The 26739-nt window shown below is 46.5% G+C and overlaps 2 protein-coding genes across 7 annotated transcripts in view; one reads left to right on the forward strand and one right to left on the reverse strand.

Moving 5' to 3' along the window:
* SEC22C (SEC22 homolog C, vesicle trafficking protein) overlaps positions 1-14339 on the forward strand; it is a 35616-nt gene extending 21277 nt beyond the window's left edge. For 2 of the 3 annotated variants that reach the window (XM_023231485.3, XM_026454877.1), the window contains 4 exons: positions 1105-1284; positions 4948-5066; positions 6643-6708; positions 9208-9408. In XM_023231485.3, coding sequence (XP_023087253.1) covers positions 1105-1284; positions 4948-5066; positions 6643-6708; positions 9208-9408 — 566 coding nt within the window. Of the gene's footprint in view, positions 1-1104; positions 1285-4947; positions 5067-6642; positions 6709-9207 lie in introns of all 3 variants that reach the window. The other variant, XM_023231484.1, reaches the window with a different exon arrangement.
* A 10284-nt stretch (positions 14340-24623) lies between these two features.
* Positions 24624-26739, reverse strand: part of VIPR1 (vasoactive intestinal peptide receptor 1) — a 34471-nt gene continuing 32355 nt past the window's right edge. For 3 of the 4 annotated variants that reach the window (XM_023231656.2, XM_023231657.2, XM_023231654.2), the window contains one exon: positions 25565-26081. In XM_023231656.2, the coding sequence (XP_023087424.1) occupies positions 25890-26081 (192 nt within the window). In that variant the 3' untranslated portion in view covers positions 25565-25889. Of the gene's footprint in view, positions 26082-26739 lie in introns of all 4 variants that reach the window. The other variant, XM_023231655.2, reaches the window with a different exon arrangement.

The raw sequence follows: 26739 nt of genomic DNA on the forward strand, positions 1-26739 counted from the left end.
CTAACATAAGTTTAAGAATTAAAATGAGGTCGGGCGCGGTGGCTCAAGCCTGTAATCCCAGCACTTTGGGAGGCCGAGACGGGCGGATCACGAGGTCAGGAGATCGAGACTATCCTGGCTAACATAGTGAAACCCCGTCTCTACTAAAAAATACAAAAAACTAGCCGGGCGAGGTGGCAGGCGCCCGTAGTCCCAGCTACCCGGGAGGCTGAGGCAGGAGAATGGCGTGAACCCGGGAGGCGGAGCTTGCAATGAGCTGAGATCTGGCCACTGCACTCCAGCCCCGGCGACAGAGCGAGACTCTGTCTCAAAAAAAAAAAAAAAAAAAAAAGAATTAAAATGAATACTTTTCAAATATATAATCCTAGTTTGCACAACATATTCATTTGTAATTTTTTTCAAACAAGCCTTTTTTTGAGTTAATCAGATCAGGAGTAACTGTCTCCATTTTTCAAGCTTAGAAATATTCTGTAAATTGCCTAGGGTTGTACTGTACTATGAGAAGTGGTAAGGGGCTAAGACACATGCCCCTTTCCCCTGACTCATTGCTGAGGTTCTGTGATGCATTATTGCCTTTTTAGTCAATCGCATTTTAACTATCCTGCTTTGAAGAGATTGATCAGTGTTCATATTAGCAATCATTTGACCTTTATGTTCAACTTGACACTTTTCAGAATCTGGCTGATTTATTAGCTCTTAGAAATGTGAACTTCAGCTGGCTGCAATGGTTCACGCCTGTTATCCCAGCAGTTTGGGAGGCTGAGGCAGGAGAATCCCTTGAGCTCAGGAGTTTGAGACCAGCCTGGGCAAGACAGTGAGACCTTGTCTTTACAGAAAAACAATTTAAAAATGAAAAAAATTAGCCAGGTGTGGTGGCACACATCTGTGGTCTCAGCTACTTGGGAGGCTTAGGTGGGAGAATCACTTGAGCCCGGGAGGTCAAGGCTGCTGTAAGTTGTGATGGCACCACTGCACTGCACTCCAGAGTGGGTGACAGTGAGACCCTATCTTCAAAAAAAGAAATGTGAACTTCATTTTGTACATATTTTCTTATAATATCTATTCTGATGAAAATGTTTAACTTGTGTTGCTCTCTTTTTGCAGACAACATCATTCAGAAAGTGAAGTGGCATTTTAACTATGTAAGTTCCTCTCAGATGGAGAGCAGCTTGAAGAAAATTCAGGAGGAGCTCAAGTTGCAGCCTCCAGTGGTTCTCACTCTGGAGGACACAGATGTGGCAAATGGGGTGATGAATGGTCACACACCGATGCGCTTGGAGCCTGGTAAGTGGCTTGTAGTTCCCTGATGTTGATGAAGTGATACTGTGTATTTCAAATGGACGTTGATTTTTTTTTCACTAGAAAGCTATTTTTTGGGGAGAAGGAGTGGTGTAAAATACGTTGAGAAGAATATGGACCAATCCTGTTTCTTGGTGGCTGTTATAAAACTTTGACTACAGACAGGCGTGGAGGCTCATGTCCGTAATCTCAACACTTTGGGAGGCCAAGTCAGGTGGATCACTTGAGTCCAGGAGTTTGAGACCAGCCTGGGCAACATGGCAAAACCCCATCTTTATCAAAAATACAAAAAATTAGCCAGAGGTGGTGGCTCGTGCCTATAGTCCCAGCTACTGCAGAGACTAAGGTGGGAGAATCACCTGAGCCCAGGAGGTCAAGGCTGCAGTGAGCTGTGATTGTGAGCCACTGTACTCTAACCTGGGTGACAGAATGAGACCCTGTATTAAAAAAGAAAAAAATTGACTATTATGACAGTGGATTGGTTTGAGGGGAGGCTATTGTGATGCAATTCAGGAGTTGAAGAATGACTTGGCAGGTTATTTTCTTTTTTCTTTTCCTTCTTCTTCTTGTTTTTTTTTTTTTTAAATAGAGACAAGTTTTCTCCATGTTACAGCCCAGGCTGGTCTTGAACTCCTGGGCTTAAGCCATCATCCTCCTGCTTCAGCCTTTCAGAGTGCTGGGATTACAGGTGTGAGCTACCATGCTCAGCTGGCAGGTTATTTTCTTAATTAGGGTGAAGTCTACAAGTTTATTATTTTTAAATTTTATGTATTTATTTATTTAAGTTCAAGTTGTTCTGACAGAACTACAAGTTTAAATGTTATAAAGAAGATTCATTCTCTTTTTCTGCAAGTTACTTATTGAACTGTATAGATTTACATAATATATACTATATATATAATGATATTGTATATATATATAGAGAGAGAGAATCCTTATCATATTATTTACTGAAATGTTGTAAATCTGAAACCCCCACTCTTCTTGTTGGAGGGAGGATAATGGGGATGAGAGCGTTGGGCAGTGGATTGGAGCCAGGGCTTCTAATGTTCTCACTGTCTGGCTCTCTCTGAGACCTGGGATCTCCCTCTATCCCTGTGGATTTCAGAGACCTCATCTGAAGAAAGAGGTCTTAATGAACGTGATTACAGTGCCCTGACATTCCATGACTTTGTCATTAACGTCATTAGCCACTCAATGCTTAGCACATAACAAAGCATGATTTTTTGCATTCCTGTTTATATTACATACAATTAAACTAATATTTAATTAAATTGGATATTTACATTCTAAGAATTCTATAATGGCATAAGAGCTGAATCCTTTGCTAAAAGAACTGTCTACGCTATAATAGTCTTAATTATTTTGTTTTTAACTGTTTTATGCTAAACTCGTTTCTTGAATTTTAAAAGTGATGTATTATGTTCATGGTTTTGACTTAACTTTGTGTTTTAGTTTAATGTGTTTCAACCAATACTTGAATTGGCTCTTATTCTGGTCAGTAAGTGGTGCTAGTTTATATTGAGAATAAACTTAATTTTTGTAAAAGGAAGACTGGGTAATTGAGCCCCAAGCTTCTCACTTACCATATATGAATGCAGGCATATCTTTGTAATGTATGTTTTGTTTTTTAAACACTTAGACAAGAGGAGCAAATCCAGAAAGTGTCACCTTGCCTGTCTTTCTAGGACATTTTACTGTGATTTGATTTACCCTATTGTCCTGAGGCTAGAATCTTTACAGGTAGCATATTCTGTTCTAACAGTAACTGTTAATTGCTCAGTGGAAACTCTAACACACTAACAATAGGCATAAAGTGGATTGTGGCTAGGTATTTGTGTGTGTGTGAAATATAAGGGTAAGAAAGGAGTATAGCGAGAGAATGGGAGGGACACCATTTAATTGTGTGAACCAAAATCAATTTCAGTGGTTATCTTTACAGAGAAAATGAGCGTTTGTTCTCATTATAGTTCTAGAAACAGCTTGTAACCTGAATAATCAATGTTTCCCTCTTTCCAGTTATTTTAGGATTTTAAAAATTGCATTTGCTGTGAATTGCTCTAGAAACGCACATGACGTCGCATATTATTATTGTCAGAGAAAGAGGACAAGTTGAATGTTGAGGCATATAATAGAAATGCTTTAAACATTTGACAACCAATTACAAATAAAGCCTTGGTTCTCTTTGGTAGTATAAGAAACTGTTTTATTTACTTATTTATTTAATTGTTTTTTGAGACAGGGTCTTACTCTGTCGTCCAGGCTAAAGTACCGTGGTGGGATCTTGGTTTACTGCAACCTCCACCTCCAGGGCTCAAGCTATTTTCCCACCTTAGCTTCCTGAGTACCTGGGACTACAGACACATACCACCACACCTAGCTAATTTTTGTATTTTTTTTTTTTTTTTTTTGTAGAGATGGGGTTTTCACCATGTTGCCCAGGCTGGTCTTGAACTCCTGAGTTCAAGTGATCCTCTCACCTTAGCCTCACAAAGTGCTGGGATTACGGGCATGAGCCACCATGCCTGAACTCTTTTTTTTTTTTTTTTTTTGAGACAAGGTCGCTCTGTTGCCTAGGCTTGTGTGCAGGGGTGCAATCATGGCTTACTGCAACCTCAGCCTCCCAGGCTCAGCCTCCTCCCACCTCAGCCTCCCTGGATGACAGAGTAAGATAAGACCCTGTCTCAAAAAACCAATAAATAAGTAAATAAAACAGTTTCTTATACTACCAAAGAGAACCAAGGCTTTATTTGTAATTGGTTGTCAAATGTTTAAAGCATTTCTATTATATGCCTCAACATTCAACTTGTCCTCTTTCTCTTACAATAATAATATGCGACGTCATGTGCGTTTCTAGAGCAATTCAAAGCAAATGCAATTTTTAAAATCCTAAAATAACTGGAAAGAGGGAAACATAGGGAAACATTGATTATTCAGGTTACCAGCCTCCCAGGTAGCTGAGACTACAGGTATGTGTCACCATGCCTGGATAATTTTTTGTATTGTTTTTTTTTGTAGAGACAGAGTCTCACTATGTTGCCCAGGCTGGTTCTGAACTACTGGGCTCAAGTGATCTGCCGCCTGCCTCAGCCTCCCAGAGTGCTGGCATTACAGGTGTGTGCCACTGTGCCTGGCCCAGAAATTGTTTTAGGATTTTTCAACCTAATCCCTATTGACATTTTTGCATCAGATAATTCTTTATTATGGAGGCTGTCCTGTGCATTCATTGTAGGATGTTTAGAAGCATTCCTGGCCTGTATCCACTAGATGCCAGTAGCAGCCTGTCTCTAGTTGTGACAACCAGAAATGACTCCAGACATTGCCAGATATCCACCGGGGGGCAGATTGCCCCTGGTTGAGAACCACTGCTTTAGATAGAAAGGAAATTAAGCACTTGAAAAACCTGTACTTGCCTGGAAAAGAGCCTTTTTCTGGAAGAAACTTTACTCAAATACCCACATCCATTCTGTCCATCGTTTCTTGCCTTTTTTCCCTCTAACTTCTGCTGCTTTTACAATGAATATGTTTGTAATTCTGTGTTTAACATAGTGAACCTATCATTAGTGTAGGTCTAGTTAATGTCTTTGTTTATTTTTCTTTCATATAGAAATTACTTTCACTAAACACTTGTTTTTTTTCATTGTGAAGCTCCTAATTTCCGAATGGAACCAGTGACAGCCCTGGGTATCCTCTCCCTCATTCTCAACATCATGTGTGCTGCCCTGAATCTCATTCGTGGAGTTCACCTTGCAGAACATTCTTTACAGGTAACTTTCTTTTTTTAACAGTTTAAATTGAAGGACATATGATAGAAGAAAGTGATAGGTATACATTTTATCTATAAAATTGAGGTTTTATAATTTTTCAAAACTAATACGAATTTTATTCTAAATTTTATTCTTTGTAGTAAGTTGAATGAATATGAAAGTTGCTCTTTTATGTCTATTGTCCTAAGAGGCCAGAGGGGCCTGCCAAGATATTGGTAAGAAATGGAGAATTTGCTACAAGGACATTAGACCACCTGTGGCTCTTGGGACCCCAGGAGTCACTCCAGGGACTGGATTATTTACCCAGGACAAAAGTTTCATTCTCTGATTTTAAGGTTCAGGCTCTTTTTCCCCTGAGAAAAGGTTGTCCTGTAATCTGATTTATATAATGCAGATGCCACCTTCCTTGTATCTTTGTCGAAGAATTATATATCACTAGGAAGTTCCTACACTGGTCTGCTCATTTCAAAGGAACTTACTATTTCAGTGCTTTTTAAAAATAGTTTTAAAATTTTGAAATATTTTAAGAAGTATTTTAAGAAGGTATAGTCCGGGTGTGGTGGCTCACACCCGTAATCCCAGCACTTCTGGGAGGTTGAGGTGGGTGGATCACTTGAGGTCAGGAGTTTGAGACCAGCCTGGTCAATATTGGTGAAACCCTATCTCTACTGAAAATACAAAATTACCTGGGCGTGTTGGTGCATGCCTGTAATCCCAGCTACTCAGGAGGCTGAGGTGGGAAAGTCGCTTGAAACCAGGAGGCAGAGGTTGCAGTGAGCCAAAATTGCACTACTGCACTCTAGCCTGGGCGGCAAAAGTGAAACTCCGTCTCAAAAAAAAAAAAAAAAAAAAAAAAGAGAAGGTATAGAACCATTATTAGCATCAACAAATAGATATTACTTTTAAAGATAGAGCCACCATACTCACACCCATGAATTTAGTGTGTAAAGTCTGACGCATGACTGATGTTGAACCTCAGGAGACTGATGTAGACTGACCTCTTTGGCGAATAGCAGCAGGAGCTGTGTTATGAGTGGTAACTGGCTGTTACCACATCTTGTCTTTGATCAATGTGTGTTATGGTTTCTACTCTTATTGTTTATGATTGCTGTTAGCCAGATACTTACCAACTGTCTGCTTGTTTGTATACATTAGAATAAGTACCTGGCCAGCAGGATGGTTAAGACATAGTCCCTGCCTTGGGGGCTCTCATGGCCCAAAACCGTGTGTGATGGCAACCCTAAGGAGGCGGCAGTGCCTGGAGATGGGAGGAATTAGAGAAAGCTAGGGCTTAACAGATGCTTAGTTTCTGAGAGGTGGAGGGATTGGCAGCTCATTCCAGGTTGAAGACTTAGCACAATCACATGGGGACAGGAGGCACATGCTGTGACCAGGCTGTTGAAAACAGTTGTATGCTAACCCTGATCTGGTGCATAAACAGGAACTTGTGTCTCACCCAGCCAGGGATTTTGTACTGTCAACCATACCAGACTGAAGGCAGAGTAAAGTGCTTTATGGTGCTGTGTTTCCTTTCATCTAAATATCCCTTTCCTTGTGTTCCTTGTATTTGTTTTAGGTTGCCCATGAGGAAATTGGAAACGTTCTGGCTTTTCTTGTTCCTTTTGTAGCCTGCATTTTCCAGGTGAGTGAAATGATATTTTGGTGAGTGGATTAAATCCATGACCTTATTTTGTTCTTCTGTTCATCTATCAGCAAGTTTCTAGATGTGATTTTTGTTCCACCAAGGTCATGGTTCAAATCATGGACAATAAATACCAAGCCCTTAGTGGAGGACCTTAGGCCCATTCTGCACAGTCCTCTCATTTTACAGAGGAAGAACTTTGTGCTCAGAAAGGGAAAGCCAGGGGGCTATTGACAACAACAGAACAGAAACCAGCAGTTTGGATTTGACTTCCCAGAAGGGAAGGATGAAATTACATGGGGATTGGATTAGGCCTGACTAGTGGGTGGCAAGATATTGCCTTATTGCCTTGTGCTTATTATTATGACAGTCCAAGCACAGGAATGTCCTTCTATAAAACTAGCATCTGTGTACATGTAGTTTTTAATATATAGGACTAGGCCAGGCATGGTAGCTCACACTTGTAATCCCAGTACTTTTCAAGGCCAAGGTGGGAGGATGGCTTTAGGCCTAGAGTTTGAGACCAGCGGTGGCAACACAGCAAGACCCCATCTCTGAACTTTTTTGTTTGTTTGTTTTTGAGACAGAGTCTTGCACTGTCACCCAGGCTGGAGTGCAGTGGCAGAATCTTGGCCCACTGCAAGCTCTGCCTCCCGGGTTCACACCATTCTCCTGCCTCAGCCTCCTGAGTAGCTGGGACTATAGGTGCCCACCACCACGCCCAGCTAATTTTTTTTGTACTTTTAGTAGAGACAGGGTTTCACTGTGTTAGCCAGGATGGTCTTGATCTCCTGACCATGTGATCTGCCTGCCTGGGCCTCCCAAAGTGCTGGGGTTACAGGCGTGAGCCACCACGCCTGGCCTCCGCAAAAAATTTTTAAAATATATATATACATATATAGGACTAGGTCAAAGAACTGCTGTTTTTTGTTGTTGTTACAGTTTTAATAGTAATACTTTCTGACTCAAACCTGTTCTTTAGCAACTGAAGCAAACATTAGAAAATTAACTAGAGGGTTTTGATTAGCTATTTTCAAATAAGCTGTATACTAAGGGGTGGCATAAAGAGGCACTTTTGAGTCCCTCATAGGCAGAGTTAATTCTAGTGAAAGCCTGGCTCTAATTCTCCTTCCTTGTCCTCCATATGGAGTAGGATTTTAGCACTCTCTCTGAATACATATTTTTTTCTCCCTTTTTTTAAAAATTAAAATTTCTGTTCTTAGGACACTTTCCTTCTCTTCCACATGCATTCTAGAATGGTTTATTCTTAAGAATTACCCAGGCCAGGTGTGGTGACTCATGCCTGTAATCCTAGCACTTTGGGAGGCCAAGATATGTGGATCACTTGAGGCCAGGAGTTTAAGACCAGCCTGGGGAACATGGTGAAACCCCATCTCTATTATAATAAAAATACAAAAATCAGCCAAGTGTGGTGGTGCATACCTGTAGTCCCAGCTACTTGGGAGGCTGAGGCATGAGAATTGCTTGAACCCTGGAGGTGGAGGTTGTAGTGACTGAGATCATGTGACTGCATTCCAGCCTAGGCAACAGAGAAAAACATTGCCCAGAAATGTAAAAAAGAAAAAGTATTACCTGATGGTGCAAAAAGAAATTTTCAACCCATGAAAATACACTCATTTTTTAGAAAACAAGTCTCCAAGACCTTGGACATAGCCAGTGGCAGTTTCCTAGAGCTATGTTTTAGGACTGCAGGGATTGTACAGTTCCACCACATTCCTTCAACTGTGTTCCTAGTTGGATAGCTCACTCCCTCCCTCTGTAGGCTGAACCTTTGTTGTATTGATCCATGTTCAGCGATGTCCTTTTTTAAAAACAAAACAAAACAAAACAAAAAACAAGAAAGCATTGAACCAAAATGCTGTTTCTACCTTTTGCAGAACAAGAATGGCCCCTTTTATGTGTGATAGTCATACACAAAATACCAGTCACTCTCCCTGCTGTGAGACCTTTGCCCGACTCAGAGATGCTTTGGAAGACATGATAAGGAGGGTGCACAAGGGAAGAGTGGTACTCAATGTAGTCGTGGCTCAGGAGAAACCAAAATAGTAAAAGCATGGCTTCCTCTCACCAGCTTGCTTGCCTGTCATGGCTTCCTGAAGGAAAACTTCAATGGGGGACCAGTCAGTCACGTTAGGGTCCCCTGGTCTGGCTGTCTGCAGCTTACCTGCGGCTCTTCTTTCTCTACTGCCAACAGTCTGGGCATTTCTGTCTATTTCTTGAACTTCTCTCAGATGCGCCATGCACTAATTCTTCCTGTGACATCTATTTCACTTTCCTTTAATCTTCCAAATCCTCACTTTTATCCAATAATTAACAGCAGCCTAACCATTGGTTCCCACTTTACTGTAATGAATTCAGTTTAATCAGCTAATGTGAGGGAAATGACACTCTTCATGGAAGCTGTGGGAGGTGAATTCTGCATATGATCTAGTAGCCATTTTATCTCTGATTGGAATTCCTCTTCTGGTCTCATTTCAGTGTTATTTGTACCTGTTCTACAGTCCAGCCAGGACTATGAAGGTGGTGCTGATGCTGCTCTTTATTTGCCTGGGCAACATGTACCTGCACGGGCTGAGGAACCTCTGGCAAATCCTTTTCCACATAGGAGTGGCTTTTCTGTCTTCATATCAGATACTAACAAGGCAGCTTCAGGAGAAGCAGTCTGACTATGGAGTATGAGGATGACACTGTGATGAATGGATTCTTTGATTTTCTTTTGAGGATCAGTCTATGTTTCTCTTTCTGCTTCTCTACTTTACACTCCAGTTCCCATCCTTTTCAGCCAACTGGCCTGAAAAACCAGGAATTGGGGATGTTAAACAGTTGCAGTGGAAGTCATGAAGTTGCTTGATACCCAGCCTTGGTTCTGTGCCGAGCATTATTGCAGGATCTCCAGTTCAGCACGTTTACTTAGGACAGCTGGATCTGGGGGCTCATCCAGAAAGAGCTTTATTGGGAGAGAGAAAGGAAATATTTTGGTCTTTTAAGTTCAATGATACAGTAAACCACTTGATTCAATAACACTGGCTTTATTAATTGGCAGTTGTCTCCAAGGAACCACTTTAAATCCAAATCAGCTTTCGTCTAAATATAACTTGGTTCATTTTTTTTTTTTTCCAGTGGGTCAGTAAAGGATGAATTAAAAACCTAAAAATATGGTTCTTAAATATAAGCTAGATAAATTTTGTTTACATTTTTTCAGTATCTTAGGTTTGATATACCTTTGGAATGTTTAAATATATTTTGGATATAAATTGGACTTCATTTAGGGTGAGGGCAAACTTAAGCTGAGAAAATGGTTAAGAAATCTGAGTTAATTTATATGTAACCTTTTATGGTGGTGGCACTGTGTGGGTACAGAAATGTTTTATTTATTTGCGGGGTATATCTGAATATTTTAAAAATTAATTGAATAACCGGTACTACTAGATGATAAGTTTATCGGCATGAGCAGAAATGAGAATTTCAGGATTACTTACAATTGACCACAACCTGGAGTAGGTAAATGAACATGGATTCAGTGGCACCTTACAGATCCGCTTGGGAGAGGCTGCTGTCATCAGCCTTTTCAGTAGAGCTGAGTGCCTGTTATTTTAATGATGATGACTGCTGTACCCTGTGTACCTGTTTGCAGAGCACCTCCAAAATTAATTCCTCCTCTGTACCTTTCCCAGTCATCTTAATTAGCTTGAGGGCCTAATTTTTTATGAACAAGAGTTAAGTAGCTGTTAACTTTTTAAAGCTTGATAGAGATACAACACATACTCTGGAAAGTTACTGTCTTTCATTGTCAAAAAATTGCTTGATCACAGTTTTCCAGAATATGGTTCTGCATAAGATCCCTTAGGTCTCCCAAAATTTCAGCCTGGCTTGTTTAGTACCACTCAGGAGGCCATTTTGGGAGTTTGTTCTTTGGATTGTTCTTGGTAGAAGTCTGGAATCTGAATAGTTCAACCACAGTTGCACGGAACGCTTTGAGTGTTCAACTGCATTATGTGGTCTTGATAAATTTTTAAAAATCCTATTTTGATAGTTTTTAAAAGTGGAAAACCATTACAAGAGTTGAGTAGATAGGGAATGTAAGAATGTAGTTTTAGAAAATTCAGTTATATTTGGTTATCATTGGTATTATATTGTTACTGAGCTACCTTGTTATCATTTTAAGAAAGATAAGTTTATATACTGGGAACTATGTTGGGAAAATGTTGCCATAGTAACTTTATTTTTTATAATAGAATTTTCTATTTTTGACCAAACATAAAATATCTGGATATGGGCCAGGCATGATGGCCCACACCTGTATTCCCAGCACTTTGGAAAGCCAAAACAGGAGAATCGGTTGAGGCCAGTAGTTTGAGACCAGCCTGGACAACATAGTAAGATTCGTCTCTACAAAAAAAAAAAAAAAAAAAAAAACTTGCCAGATGTGATGGCACATGCCTGTAATCCCAGCACTTTGGGAGGCTGAGGCAGGAGGATCCCTTGAGTCCAGGAGTTTGAGGCTTCAATGAGCTATAATCATACCACTGCACCCCAGCCTGCATGACAGAGTAAAACCCTGTCTCTAAAAAATCTGAATATGAAAATTATATTGGCAACATACTCAGACATAAACTCCAAAGTTGTCTGTCCGCTGATTTCACATCTGCATAATTTTCTGCATACCCAGCAGGTGAATTTTCAGTTTTTCTGGGAGACAATTTTGAAGAGATGGTGAAATAGAATGGGAATTTAAGGAGGGGAGGTAAATTGTTTTAAATGAGAAGAACAAAAACGTTTTAAAAGTCAATAAGAACACTTTGGGAGGCCGAGGTGGGCGCATCACAAGGTCAAGAGATCGAGACCATCCTGGCCAACATGGTGAAACCGCAGTCTCTACTAAAAATACAAAAATTAGCTAGGCACGGTGACGTGCGCCTGTAGCCCCAGCTACTCAGGAGGCTGAGGCAGGAGAATCTCTTGAACCCAGGAGGTGGAGGTTGCAGTGAGCCAAGATCGAGCCACTGCACTCCAGCCTGGCGACAAAGCAAGACTCCGTCTCAAAAAAAAAAGTCGGTGAGAACAGCTTGAAAATAGACTGTTTTCTTTTTAAGCCTGTGTGGCATTGGGTTGCCGTGTAGACCTGTACCCCGGGTGCTTTGGGCATCTGAGCCTATGATCCATATTCAGTAGGCAGTAAAGAAACGGTCCTTGAAGATGAGTCCTTCCTGGTAATGCTTCCTGACCACCAAAGCACTACCAAAGATGTTACCCACACCAGGTTGAATGTGTGGATATCAGTTAACATCCACATGGGGTGAGATTGACTTTTGCAAACAAAAGGGAAAAGATGCAGTAGAAAAACAGTACAAGTAATGACCACAAAAACATTGTTTGACTGAAATCCAGCTAGCTAAAAGAATCCTCAGCTCACTGAAGGAAGAGACTGATAATAGGAAAGAAGTTCTGGTGATTTCATCCAAGGGAAATCCCCAGGCTTAGGTTTGACTTGGTTCAGGGTTGGAGGTTTATATAGCCTCTTGTGTGATCCTTGATACCAGCAAACTGGTTCCAAATCCCAGGAATTATCCTCACTCCACCATGGACTCACTGTTGTTGTAGCACTTTTGTTTTCCCAGTAGTTAAATGCTACCTGTGCAGCTGATCTTACTGGGCTAGATCTGGGAATAGATGAAATAATGTTGAAAACAAAACTTTAGAGGTGCCTTCTGGTATCAGATGCTGCAAGGCCTTGAGCATCCAAGTATGTTAAGTCCCATCTACTGTATCAGGGCCAGAGTGTGGCTCAGTGCTCTTAGGAAGGGTTTCTCAACCAAGGGGCCAGAGCCCAAAAGGTTTCGCCTTCCCTAATATCCTAATGAAGGAAACATGTAAATCTGTTTTCCCCTGTTAGGCTAGCCTTATTGTGATGAGGACTGTACCTGGCTTTCCTTTTCCTGGGTGGAGACAGCTGGGGCATATTCAGGTGGCATTCCCTCTCAGTACCAGAGGTCCCACTGCCTGCAGCTGGAGGCATGTGACCATAAGCTCCTGATTTTGCTTTTTGGGCTTGCATCCCTCTTTTCTGTGAACTCGAGAATGCTGGAATTAAAACATGTAAGCATTTTCATTAAATGAGCTTGAGCTCCTCTGTTCTTTTCTGGGTGCTCTTGTTCTCCAACTCTCCTGCCTCTTTCTACCTCTGCCCTATACACTCCAGCTCTGGAGACAGAGGCTGAAACGAGTCTCTGGAGGGATGAGAAAACCACCTTTAATTGTAACGAATGAGGTGGGTAGACGAGCTTCAGAGTGGGAGCAGATTGCACTGAGGTTCAACTCTCCCACCCATGCCTGGGAGTCAAGTCTTGGAGAGGAGTAACACTCTTGGTGGTCAGCACAGCTCAGAGTCAAAGACAACAGCCAGCAGGCCAGCAGCAAGGCTGGCTGTGTGAGGCACAGGAAGCAGGGCATAGATAGGGAGCAGAGCTAGGGGTTCTCTCTTTGCTGGAAGATAGCAGCTGCCCCTTGGCATATGGGGGTTGCACACTGCACCTTGCAGCCAGGGCTGCCATTTGCTGTTCTGTGAAGGAGTTGGCCTCAGTTTCCTCATCTGGTAAATGGTGATAACATCAGTCTGCTCCCCCAGGGTGCTGTTATGAGGGTCAAAAGTGGTAGTGGAGGGGAATACCGGGTGAATCCACCATGTGTGGGAGGAGAAAGGCTTTACATTCACCTGGTACATGAAGGTTTTTCTGCTTCAGGCAGCACAGCACAGCCATTTCCTCTGGCCTTTACAAAAAGGCATTTTGTTATACTACAGTGTAAACAACCTCAATTTTTCACTTCAAAAGGTATCAGCCCCTTTTCTTCCCACCCTGGACCTGCCTTTCACCCCCTGGGCACAGAGCGCATGGTACTATTGGTGTTTGGTTTATTCCAGGATCCAGGGAACTGGTTCTGCTGGTTGGACCAAACCTCATGAGCCAGCCACCCCTGACCCAAATGAGGAGAGCTCTGATTCTCCCATCTGGGAGCAGTGATGTCAAACTTCTGTTGCTGGGGAAATCTCATCAGCAGGGAGCCTGTGGAAAAGGGCTTGTCAGTAAAATCTGGGAATGGCTGGATATGGAAACATCTGCCCATGTGTGCTGATGGCAGAGCTGTTGCCCACAAGCGCCTTTTGTTTAGGGTAAAATTAACAAACCCATTCTGTTCCTCCGACCCATGCTTGGTACATATAACCTTCTTTAACCCTTACATTTATATGATTCTGGGGTTGCTTCAGAAGTATTATTTCATGAATCATTCATATGATTTGATCCCCCAGGATTCTATTTTGTTTAATGGGCTTTTCTATTAAGAGCATAAAATACTGAGGCTGATTTAGTCAGGGCAAAACCATTTACATATTCATTTTAAATACTTGCTGTTCGTGTTACACAAGCTTCTTACGGTTTTCTTGTAACAATAAATATTTTGAGTAAATAATTGGTACATTTTAACAAACTCATAGTAGTACAACCTAAACTTGTATGAAAGTATGTAAAAATGTTGTATAGCCATTTATATCCTATGTGTACATAAATGAGGTGGCTTTAGAAAGGGCAGAATAAATCTAAAGTGTTTATTAACATGTGTCTTTGCACTTGTGTGAAAAATTCTGAGTTATGGATCCTTTCCTAGACAGTGTAATGTGGGCCTGACGTAATGGGAGGGGGTTGTTGAGAGAAGTGAAAGGTCATGTCCAGTGAGGCCTAGACAGGTGCAAGGGCTCAAATAGTCTTGAGCACTAATTCCCAACCAAAATAGCAGTCACAACAATGCCCTGGGGGCTGGGAGGCCTCCCCACTTCGCAGGCTCTGCCCCTGTCCTGCTGTGTGCAGCAGGCACTTTCCCTGCTCTGTGTTTTGGGCTCTTGTCTACTGGGAAGGTGAAATTTCATCTCCCAGGACCAGCCTGACCACAGAATGGCCACCAGGGGGCACAGCTGCTGGCCACCTCCTCAGGTTTCCAGACAAGGGAAGGTGGCCTTTTGCAAAGGCCGTTCCTATAGCAGCTAATAAAATTCCCAGAAAGGAAGCAAATGCACTATCCTCTCCTGACCATCCTCTAAACACATTGGGGAATTCACTCTCCAAGAGTCTCTGCACCATCTGTCCTAAGTCAGAATCTTTTGGAGGAAGGCAGTGACTGCCAAAATAAACATCTGAGTTATTGGGTGCTGGGATTTGGAAGTTGGTAGTTTTCAGACACCATCTGCTTCAACCACCTTTTTGCTCAGGTTGGGAAGCTGAGGCTTGTTCTAGGGAGCCAGTGACAGTAAAGTTCGGAGCTCTGTTTCCACTGAGCAGGAAACAAGTGTCTGTCCCCCACTTGGCAGTACCCACAAAGAATAGAAGGAGATTCTGGCCCATGAAAGTGTTCCTTCTATGCCAGGAGGGCTGGATGAGAAGTTCTAGCTGGTGAGTTGCCTTCTTTTTTCTTGGGGCCTACCCCTTGAAGGGTGCCAGGTAGCAGAAGTGCTACCTGACAGCTGCCAAGCATCTTTGGGCAGTGCTAGTAGAGGAGAGGCTCTAAGGAGCCCACTTGGCTCTGCTGAGTCAGCACAAAGATGTTGCTGGGATCAAATGTGGTCAGCAAATTCTGTGGAATACGTTGAAGAACTTGAAGATTATCTTTGTGGCTTGTGGCGGAAAAGGACTTCTTAAGTCAAATGTGGACAGCAAAATCTATGGAATACGTTGAAGAACTTGAAGATTATCTTTGTGGCTTGTGGTGGAAAAGGACTGCCTTAAAGCAAAAATGATTGATGAATTTGACTATACACAAATAAGGATTCCATGGGCAAAGTTAAAAGAATGGGAGGAGATATTTATGATGCCAGAAACCACTAAGGGATTAATAACACAGAAGAAACTCCTGTAAATCAGCAAGAAAGAGCAATCCCAATAGAAAATGTGCAGACAATTAACAGAAGATAAAACCTAAAAAGCTAATAAGCATATGAAGAGATTTTAAATCATTAATACACATTGAAACAATAATAAGACATCACCTCACACCTATGAGTTTGGCAAATCTTGCAGAGCTGGATGGCACCAAGTGCAGAAGGGAATATGGAGATATAGGACTTCGTGCGAGGTGGCAGTGAGTAGAGAGGCACAACTGATCTGCAGAGCCATGCCACTGTTAACAGCTGAATTCTGTTTCCCCGAAGTTCACATATTGAAGTCCCAACCCATGAGAAAATAAATGTCTGCTTAAACCACCCGGACTGTGGTACTTTGTTAGAGCAGCCTTAACAAACGAATACAGCCTACTTACCCAAGTTAAGAGTGCACACCTTGTGAAGTGGAAATTTGACTTCTGGTTATTTGTCCCAGGAAAATTCTTATACAGATCCTTAAGGGGACACATTCATTGAAGACTTACTGGTGTTGGTGGAAAGCAATCTATGTATCCATCATGGAAAGAAAGTGTGCAGGCATACCACGGAGCATCACGATGCAGGCAGATGTACCAGATTTAGATGCAACGTCACATGGATGAATCCTGAAAACTTAGAGCTGAGTGAAAAATGACTGTTATATAAGAAATATATGCATACAAGACGATAAAATATTTTGTGAGGATACATGCAAAAAGATACATGTTAAATACACTTGAATGGCTTCTTACAAGGGACCAGGAGCTTGGGAGTTAGGTATAGGGATAATAAGGAATTGTTTTAAAAAGAGGGTTGCTTGAGTCAGCAGTCAGTTCTGAGAGCTCTGGGAGAATGGGGTGGGCCTGCATGCCCCCTGGGAGATCTTGTCCTGGCCGTGCCCAGCCCTGCAGTTGACATGACGAGGTTGAGAAGGCTGACCTTTGGGGGCTGTAAAGCCCCATATGCTGCCAGAGTGTTTGAGCCTCCAGGGCTGCAGTGGTGGGGGGTGGGGGCGGGGAAACTGAAGCCTGGGGTTATATTGGTCTGGGAGGGCTCTGGAAGCCATGAGGAGCTTGGAGCAGAGAGGAGAGACTCCAGAGGGGAAAGTGGGCAGGGGGAGCTGGCTCTGACCGCCAAGCCACTAGGGACTCTCCTCCCCATATTTGAGCCATCTGACCAGCAGTTTCCTGGCCAAGACTTTCCCATATGAGGCACTCAGCTGAAGGGCTCTCATGAGGACAAGGAACACAGCTGCAGGGGGACAGAGGTGCCCTCAAGGCAATTTCTTCCTCCTACCCCAGAAATAGCCTGTTCTGGCCACAGAGCCCCGAGTGTGGGCCTGGGGAAGTGAAGCCAGAGGCGGGTGGGGGTGGGAGGAATAAAGGTGACCAGGACCACCACTGCCCTGGGGGTTATTCCGGGCGCATTTCCTGAGGCCCCAGGGATCAGAGCAAGGGCGGGGGCCAGGAACACAGGGCCAGCATTGGAATGAACTTTCTCACAGAGCTGTCCAGCAGGGGCTGGAGAGGCAACGAGCTCTCCACTGTGAGGTGTGCAGGCAGAAACGAGATGCGTCTGATGGAACCTTGGAACATGGTGTCCCCATCTCACAGACATCGTCTCATCCAGAATGCTGGCGTCCGAGGGGACATTTGCCTGTCTCCCAGAGTGCCTCCTGTTGTGTCCATCCCACAGGGCGAGTCAGACGCCAGTTGCAGGAAACAGCCTGTGCCAGCTCCCGTTTGAAGAGTAAATATTAGTCTTTTCAAGAGCTGCTTGTTCTGTGTCACTTGGCACCGAGGACATTGAACTGGGGGCGGGGTGGGGGGATCTCCACGTCCAGATGGAGTCTGTGGGCCTGGGTCACTGCTGCAATGAGGGACCTAAGAAACAAGCCTCACCATGTCCAGCCAGGCATCCTCTACTTACCGCTTGGCCAGTCTTTGAGCCCCTGCCTAGGGGAGTTCAGACCCTGCTGAGGCCCCAGGCCGCCTGGCTCTCCTCAGCTACTGTCCAGGCTGCTTCTGCAGAGGCAGGGAACTGGATGTTTCGACCTGGACTGCAAGATCTCCGAGCCCCAGCTCTGATGCGTATGGTTTAAATTCCTCTGATCATCAGGGAGGGGAATGGCCTGCTCTTGCCCCGCTGTAAGCCTCTCTGGCCACGCCAACTAACAGAGCACCCCCTCACTCTAACCCTCATCCTGCCTTCTTTTTCTGTAACTTTTCTCATTTACTATCTGTCTCCACCATTAGAAAGTCAGTTCCATGAGGGCAAGGGCTCTGCCATGTTCACCACTGCGTCCTCGGTGTCTAGAACTGTGCACACAGTAATTATTTGCTGAATGAAAATACGACGGTAATATTTTGAAAACATGAAACAGATACCATTCTCATTAGCTGACCCCTGAGGTTATATCCCTCTGAAGCCCTCCACCATTATGACCTGGGGAAAGGTGGATGAGGGGTATATTATCTCTGCAAGGAGGAAGTGAGGATGGAAGGAAGGGAGGAAAGCCCCCCTGGTCTCATTACCTAGGAAATATTGAGGGGACACATTGTAACCTGAAAACAGAGGGTGTTTGTGTCCCACTCTGTTAGGAAGTCAGTCCTCCAAGCAACCTGTGCCCCTTAAGTGGCCCTCCTAGATAAAATGGTGGAGCTACAGATTTAACGCCAAGTAGATCTGAGTGAACACCACCAAGCTACCCTCAGCTCCCAGAGGCCTGGAAGGGACCCAGAAGTTCTTGCACGCTCCCTGGGGCATGAGGAAGCTGGAGGAGTTGGAACTGGTGGGTCTGTCATGGTGCTACCATGGTGAATGGTGAAGTGAGTCTGCCACAGAGGCCATGGAGCGGGGAAGCTCACATCCAAGGCTGGATGATGGTGTGGCTGAGCCTGGAGGGGTGTGAGGGGCCAGAGTGAGCCTCAGTGGGGCTAAGTCAGCTGGAGTAGACCCTGGGGCTGCAGCCAAGAGAGCAGCTATGAGTACCCCAGCCAAACACCTTAGCAGCAGGGCCAGTGAGTGTCCATGCAGACCTTAGTGCACAAGGACCTTTGCGTGGGGCTCCTGTTCTCTGCCCCAGGAGGCCACCTGTGTTGGGTCCTCTGCTTCATTCCCTATTGGCCACCTTGGCCAGCTTCCTGGCAGAGGCGGGGGATCTGACAGCTCCTCACCCCATCTCTACCACATAGCTGGCCCTTTCTGCCCTGGATCTCCTCTGATTATGTGAGGGAATGCCTGCAGGAACCTGCTTCTTGTTCATGCCTGTCAAGCCTGGAAGAGTGAGGGATTGACGTGGGCAAACCTTGAGCAACAGATACTGGGAGCCGGTGGTTAATGCTTTCCTTCTCTGTCCCTCAGGAGGACAATTCTGGGCATGTTCTGCCAGCCTTGCAGAGGGTCCCAGTGAATTGAGTCCTGTTGCCCCAGTAGTGCTCAGCGCTCACCTTTTTCGTCAGACAGGGTCTTGGTCTGTCACCAGACTGGGGTGCGGTGGCATTATCATGGCTCCCTACAGCCTCAACTTCCTGGGCTCAAGTGTTCCTCTCACTTCAGCCTCCCAAGTAGCTAGGACTACAGGCATGCACCACCACACCTGGCTAATTTTTTATTTTTTAATGTTTTTGCAGAGATGGGGTCTCACTGTGTTGCTCGGGCTGGTAACTTGCCTTTATATTGGCTTTTCTCACTTCCCCATTTCACCCTTCTGTTTCCTGGTCACAGGCCCTTGTCTCAGGCTCTGCTTTCTGGGGACTTGGGCTACAATGCCACCTGAGCTGCTGTGCTAGAAATTATCTATGGCACTCAGCCTCTTCTCTAGCCCCTTCCATGTTCCCCTGCTTTGTTGGGGTTGGAAGGCTCAAGGCTCCCTTTCCAGAATTCCCTCACTGCTAGGAATTTGATGCAACTTAGGCTCTGCCAGAGGGAAGCACCCCCAAGACGGTTGGGAAGCAGAGAGAAGTAAAGGCCATGTTTCCTGCAGCGTGGTGGTTGAGGGGTGGGATATGGCAGACCTGAGTTTTCTACAGCAACAGTACACTATGTTCCTTCTGCTTTCTTGTCACCAGCTTTAATGGATGTGCAACTGAGATATTGGCAGTAATGTTCGGCAAGGTGGCAGCTGCAATAGTGTGACCATGGATAGATGTGCACCCAAACTTCCAGCCCTCCAAGCCTTCCTATATTTAATTCCCTACACTCAATCTCTTTCTGTACAAAACACGTGGAATGTTTTCTGTCTCTTACACTGAAGCATGACTGATTTGGATCTTTCACCTCCCCCATATACTGCACCACCAGGCTCAGGTGGAGGAATAGGAAAGATCACACATTTATCCCAAGAAACATCCAAAAAGAGACTGAGAATCGGACTCTGTTGGTTACCTACTCAGTAGCCATCCCCATTTATTTCTCAGCAGATCAGCTTCCCTTATAGAACCCTCACCAATCTTTGCAGCTGTGGTTTGGGTGTGTGACCTAATCCTGGCCTGAAGAGAGTGTGCGAAAGGTGGGTCCTGGGGTAGATGATCGTCCCTGATAAAAGGAGACATATAGAGGAAATTCTTCTCTCTGCCGGTGGATGGGGTTCTTTGGGAACATGATGCTTGAGCAGCAACAGCTATCGTGCAGTCATGAGGGGATAAGTCTGAGGATGAAAGTCCACATACTGAGATGGAAGAGTGGACAGACAGAAAATACCTAGATCTGCGGTGACATTGCTGAGCCACTGAATTTGCTCTGGAGCTGCCTCCTTCTAGTAGACATCACCCTGACAGGATCCTTTCCCTCTGAGCCACATAAAGACCAGTCTGGAGCTCTCCAGAGTTTCTTCCATGCTGATATCCCGGGACACGGGGATGCTGGGAACAACAGGAGCTGGGCTGAGATTAGAGTGAGGCAAGCAAGGTACTTGCTTCAGGTGCAAAATTGAAAGGGGTGGGAAAAAACATCAGTGATCAAGATAATATTTTAATCTAGTATTTTTTAAATATAAAAATTAATGCAAAACATAATAATGAGCAAAATATCAAGATTTTAAACAAAGAGCCAGCGTCACTGATTAGGCCTGCTCTTCATGTGTTTCCACACAGGACACCCCAAATGGTCTCAGCTATGATGATGTGTGTAATGGAAGAGGCAGGGCTCTGGGGTTTAGAGAACCGGGTTCAAGGCCAGGCTCTATCAGTGACTTTCCTGGTGACTCAAACATGTCCTTTCCCTTCTATGGCCTTTGGTTACCCCGTCTGTCCTGTGTAGAGGCTGGGGCATTGCCAGGGTGGCCTTCTGACCTATCTTCCTCATCCCCATAGCCTGCTGGGGTTACTGTCCCTCTTCCTGGGAGGCTGTGTCTCCAGGGTCACTGGCTCCTGCCTATTAATATCTTGGCCATCCCTGGCCTGATTGGGGTGTTTAATGACTGCCAGCTGTGGCTCCGGCCCCCTCCCCCGGGAGAGATAAGAGCAGTTCCTGTTCCCACATTGGGGGAGGCTGGGTCATTGTTCATTAAAATAGACCCTGGGCGAGCGGTGAGAATGGAGGGGCTGATTCTGACTCTTCACCCCACCCCTGCCAGCAGAACAGATGGGGGTCCCTAGGGATATACACTCCCCCCACACCCCTCCCCAAGGGGGCTGCCCTGCGTCCCCACCTGCCACCCGACCTCTGTTTCACTTTAGGTCCTGATTCCAATAGCCTTGGAGCTTCTTCCCAGATGTCCTGCAGACATTACATTCAGCATGTCCCAAACCAGGTCATCATTTCCCCAGCCCTCCTCCTCCTCACCTGGATGGGGAACTGACAGCTTTTCCCAGCTTGCCCCTTGGGCTCTTCTCAGTAGCCAGAGTGGCCTGCCCCAAACCCTCCATCATCCCCTCGGCCTCACTTAGGAAGCCTCCACTGTGCTCCTGCTGGAAAGGACCCCTATGCCTGCCCTCTAGCATTCAGGTATCCCTGGCACCCATCATGTTCCCTTGGGACCCAGAGACCCGTACCTAGCCCTCAGAGACCACCTCGATGTTGCCTCACCTGAGACACTGTCCCCTATCCATCCTGCTGGCAAACTGGCCACCCTCCTTGGGCAGCCTGTGCCCTGGAGTGGCAGGAATCACCCAGATGGTGGCCTCTGCTGTGGAGGGGATGGTGGCTCTCTGCATGGGGATGGTGGGGTGCTCCTTGTCCTTGTCTTTCCAGGAGGTACCCACATGAGTCAACTGGGCTTTGCCCTCAGGGACTGGGCTTAGGGCTCAGTCAGTGGCTAGGGTCCAGCCTGTGGCCAGTCAGAGGCTGGGCTCTACCGGGGGTTACAGCTGGGTCTGCGGCAGGGTTTGTGTGCAGCAGAGGTCAGTGGCCTGGGTCTAAGGGCCAGGCCCTGGGTCACCTTAATTTCAGACTAAAGCTTGAGAATCAGTCCTGTGGCCTCACCGCCTCACTGCCTCCTCCCTCTTGTATCTCACTCTGCGTGGCACTCAGGAGAGAGGCCCTCCCTCTGGGTCACCTGGCCTCCTAGGAATGGGCCTCCACCCAGGTGTTTGGGCACTAAGCCTAACCTTAGTGAAGTCCTTAAAGCATCCACCAGGGGGCGATAGAGATGAGTTGGCCTGGCCCCACAGGTACCTGGCCAGGGACCTGGGAGCAGGCGGGGCAGGGGGAGAAGCAGGGGACCAGGAAAAGTCCTGCTTGTGGCCAACCCCATTACTCCACGGTTGTTCCGGCCTGGGAGACTGTGTTTCGGCTTCTCACCATACTTAAATGCTCATCACTAAGCTTTGCCCTTCCCAATAGCCTCTCTGAGCAGGGCCCCACCTACGTCCTCCCTTTTGTTGCCCACTTCTTGGCTCTCTGCTTCATTCACTCTCCACCCTCTTGGCTGACAACTGGTCCCCTACCCAGGCTGTCTGCCTTACCCCAAAGCCATGACACACGAATACGGAGGATATCAGGGACTGTGGTGGGTGGGACAGGTACAGTGTGGTGTCGGGGCGCCTCTCAGCCTTCACACAGCGCAGGCAGTCTATAGGGTCCTAACCTGGAAGGCAAGGTGCTGCCCTTTCCTCTGCATTTCTGTCCCCCCTCTCCCTTCTCCTTTCTTCTACTGGCCTGAGTTCATCTCTCAAGGAGTCCTGCCAGGTCTCTGACCTTGTTTTCTGCACAGCCTCCATCCTCTGTGTATGCCTCAGCCCCCAACTGCTTGGGGCTCCTCCCACCAGCTGCTGTCCTCCCTCTGAGCCCAGAGGGGCAGAGTGGGTGGCAGACGGCTCTGGGCAGCCCCTCCTCATTAGCCACCTGTGCCTTAGCCAGGAGCTAAGCAAAGTCATCTAGAACCCTCCCTATTGGGCAGGTGGATTGAGAGATTCATACTCAGGAGACCTGCCCATGATCTCTGAGAAAGTCTGAAGCAGAATTGGGATTAAATGACAAGGGCTGGGTCTTCTGGACCTTATTGAGAAGTATGGGGTGGACAACGTCTCTGGAAGCAGTTCAGAGAGGCACCAAGTAGGGAGTGGGAGGAGGGAATCCAGAGAGACAGAGAGAGAAAGAGGGAGGGGGAGAGAGAGACAGAGAGAGAGAGAGAGACATGCCCCAGTTGGGTGAGGGGAACATGGACAGGTTGTCCCCTATCTCTCAACTCCTGTGCCTTGGAGTGGCGGGAATGCAAGATGCTCAGGGTCAGCAGACTGGGTGCAGTGGCTCACACCTGTAATTCCAGCACTTTGGGAGGCCGACGTGGGCGGATCACCTGAGGTCCAGAGTTCGAGACTAGCCTGGCCAACATGGCAAAACCCCATCTCTACTAAAAATACAAAAATGAGCCAGGTGTGATGGTGTAAGCGTGTAGTCCCAGCTACTTAGGAGGCTGAGGCAGGAGAATTGCTTGAACCTGAGAGGTGGAGGTCGCAATGAGCCAAGATCACACCACTGCACTCCAGCCTGGGTGACAGAGTGAGACTCCATCTCAAAAAAAAAAAAAAAAAAAAAAAAAAAAGGAAGAAGAAGATGCTCAGGGAAGAATGAAACAAGTTCTAGATGCCCCAGCTCAGCTCTCTACCACCAATACCTCATAGGTGTTCACCACTGTTGGTCTGGGCAGGGGTGGGGGCTACTGAGAATGTTCTCTCTAGCAGTCCTGGGGATACCTGAGGTCAAGGTTAGGGACAATGCCTCCTTCTCAGTCTTATGACTGACCATGCACAGGGCAGGGCATGGAGTGTGAATCTAGATGGAGAGACCGTGCCACTCCTGGATATGCTGGGCAACTGATCAAAGAGCATTTCCCTGGAGGTGCTTCTGCCCATGGCTCACAGTCACTTCTATTCCGACCTGAACACCCCTGACTTTGGCCTCTGAGGATGCTGGTTGGAACTGTCATTGATGATGGGTCCTGGGATGGTACTGGCTCAGACAAGGCATTGAAGAAGCTGGGCAGGCAGATCTGAGCCTTCATCAGCCCATTCTGACCACATTTTACCAGCTTGACATCCCTCTCCTGCTCCTCTAGCAAGTTTGCAGGAGGTGGGACCCAAGGAGGTCAGCATGGGCAACGGCTTTGGAGACATCTCTTGCTGACTGATGTTATTTGCCCTACTGCCTCTGTGTCTAAACCTTTTTATTGGTGGCATATTGTCTCTGCTCACTCGACTTGTGTTGGTGACATTTGTTTTGTACACTACCTAGCTCCTCTTGGCTGAGCCCTGGGTAATTGCAACATGGTCATCCTAGACCCTTGTTTGCAGGAATGACTGCGGCCTGTGAAACACTCACACTCAACAATTTCTGGGACTCTGGGCAGCTCTGCCAGCTGCTTTGGGCCCTTAGAACTGTGAATGCCTCATATGAAAATATGGATTTCTGTCAAAAGCCAAAAGAATGGAGGCATCTGGTTTCAGTAATGTATTAGATCACCCATCCTTTGGGTTGGGGAAGATGGCTCCAAGTTGGAAGCTGGTCCCATTTTAGGCCATATGAGAACATCAACCACCAGGGGAACCAAGCCAGACCAAGCCAACATTTATTGTTGCACAAGCCTGTTGCAGTCCTGAGGGGATCTTCTGAGGGAGGTGTGGGTAGGAAGCTGAGTGGCCACCAGGGTGAAGGGCAGACAGAGGAGGCTGTGACCAGCAGGCTCCTGTCCAGATGATACATGGGCTGGAGGCCTCCTCAGCCACACTCCAGGGAGGGTGGGGTGGGAAGGGAGATTTAGGGATAATGGTATTAATAATATATGTGGTAAACAAATAACCAAGAGGATCCGGCTGGTTACAATACACAAAAGTTAGCAGTAAGAGTCTGTGCTTTCATTTTCCTATCAGCCAGATTTGAGTTCAAATCCTATATGTGTAGCAGGGTGAGGTATTTGCTCTCTGTCAGAGCCCATGGGTGCACATCTCCAAGCCTAGTTAACAACAGTTGGCACATAGGTTGGTGGACAAGGAGGGCAGCTCTTGAGGGATGGGTATGGCTGGTGTGACAGATCCCACTTGACAGATGAAGCCACTGAGACTTGCAGAGCAGGTAGGCTTAGTCTGAGACCTCGCATTTGCTGGTGGCTGCCTCCTCATTTCCCAGAGGTTTCAGAGTCCCTCAGTCCTTGGGTTGCATCGTCCTCCCACGAGACTGACCCTGGGGCCACTCCACTTCGGTGGGGAACCACTAAGACAACTGTGGTCCCCAAACGAAAACTCCAGAATAACCCACTTTGAGGAGCTGGTAGTTAAGTGTAAGAGAGAAGGGGGGTAGTGAGCTGCATCTTTAGTAAAATGCCTGAGTGGTAATGCTTAACCCAAAGGAACTTGACAGCAATGGTGAAATTTCAGGCACTGCCGTGGTGTTGGTGCTGGTGACCTTCCGGGGCAGAACCTTTCTGCCCTCAGATCACACCGGCGTTGTTTGAGGATCACCGGTTGCTTTCCTCCGATTGCGCAGAAGAGCTAGCAGGGGGCGGAGTCAGGATGAAAGTATGTAGACTTTTTGCCCTTGATTGGCGCAGGGGGCTTTTGGAGGAGTCTGATGACTGAGTTCCACCTGCAATCTTCCAGGAGAGGAGCTCCCATCTCTCTTACTTGCCAGAAACGCTCCAGGCAGGCGCTAGGGCTGCGTGCTCTAGGAGTGTCCGGACCAGAGACCAGGGGGCCGGGGGGCAGCCTCCGAGCCCGGGGCCGGGGCTGGCCGCGCCCGGGCAGGCCTCTGTCCCCGGCGTCTGCCGGGGTGAGTGGGAAGGGGCGGGAGGGGCCGCCTTGGGCCCCTGGGATCCTGGTGGTCAGACCAGGGAGACTTCGGCTTGGAAGCTGGAGGAGCGGCGGGCACCGGGGCTGACGCGGGTCAGCATGGAGACCTGCGTGCTGCACGTGGCGCTGTTGCTGCCTCCCGACGGGTGCCTGTATTTGGGGTTCCAGCCCAGGACGCCCTGCAGGTGCCAGCGCCGCCACTTCCGCCTCAGCTCCGCCTGCACCTAGGAGAGGGGAAGGTGGTCAGATCCGCTGCTGTGGAGCCTCTTCCACTGCTGATTGGGCTGCCCTGGACTTAGGGTTCTGAACTAGCCAGTGTTATCCTCTTCAGGAAATCAAAATGGAGAGACCCCGATGCTGCCTCGGGCGGTGCACACTTGGGGCTGGGTTGAGGCCAGGTTCAAAATGAAGCCTTGGAATGGTAGGAGGTGAGAGGCAGAGAGGATCCGAGAATACAGTCCAGGGAGAGAGAGGGATACGCTGCCTAGGGGTGCCTGTACCCCAATTCTTCCCATGCTGGGTCTCCAGCTCACTTGAGTGGGTTTTTGTGTATAGTAACCAGAGCTCCACAGCAACTCAACCTTCATTGGAAGCCTTACCCCTCCCCATTCACTGCACACAGCCACTTAACTAGGTGTTTCTCAAACTCTGTTGTGCACAGGAATCCCCCTGGGGTTTAGTAAAAACCTGTTTGTTTGTTTGTTTGTTTAAATAATTATTAAAATGCAGATTCTAAGCTAGCAGGTCTGGGGTGGTCCCAGAGGTGTGCATTTTTAACAAGGGCCTAGGTGACACCAGTGCTACTAGTTTGAGGACCATACGTGTAGTAGCAAGGTTTAACCCGTCCTTGCTCTGCACATATCCCACCAGTGTTTCTGGACC

This window comes from Piliocolobus tephrosceles, chromosome 2 (genome assembly GCF_002776525.5).
Source record: "Piliocolobus tephrosceles isolate RC106 chromosome 2, ASM277652v3, whole genome shotgun sequence".
Taxonomy (NCBI): Eukaryota; Metazoa; Chordata; class Mammalia; order Primates; family Cercopithecidae; genus Piliocolobus; species Piliocolobus tephrosceles.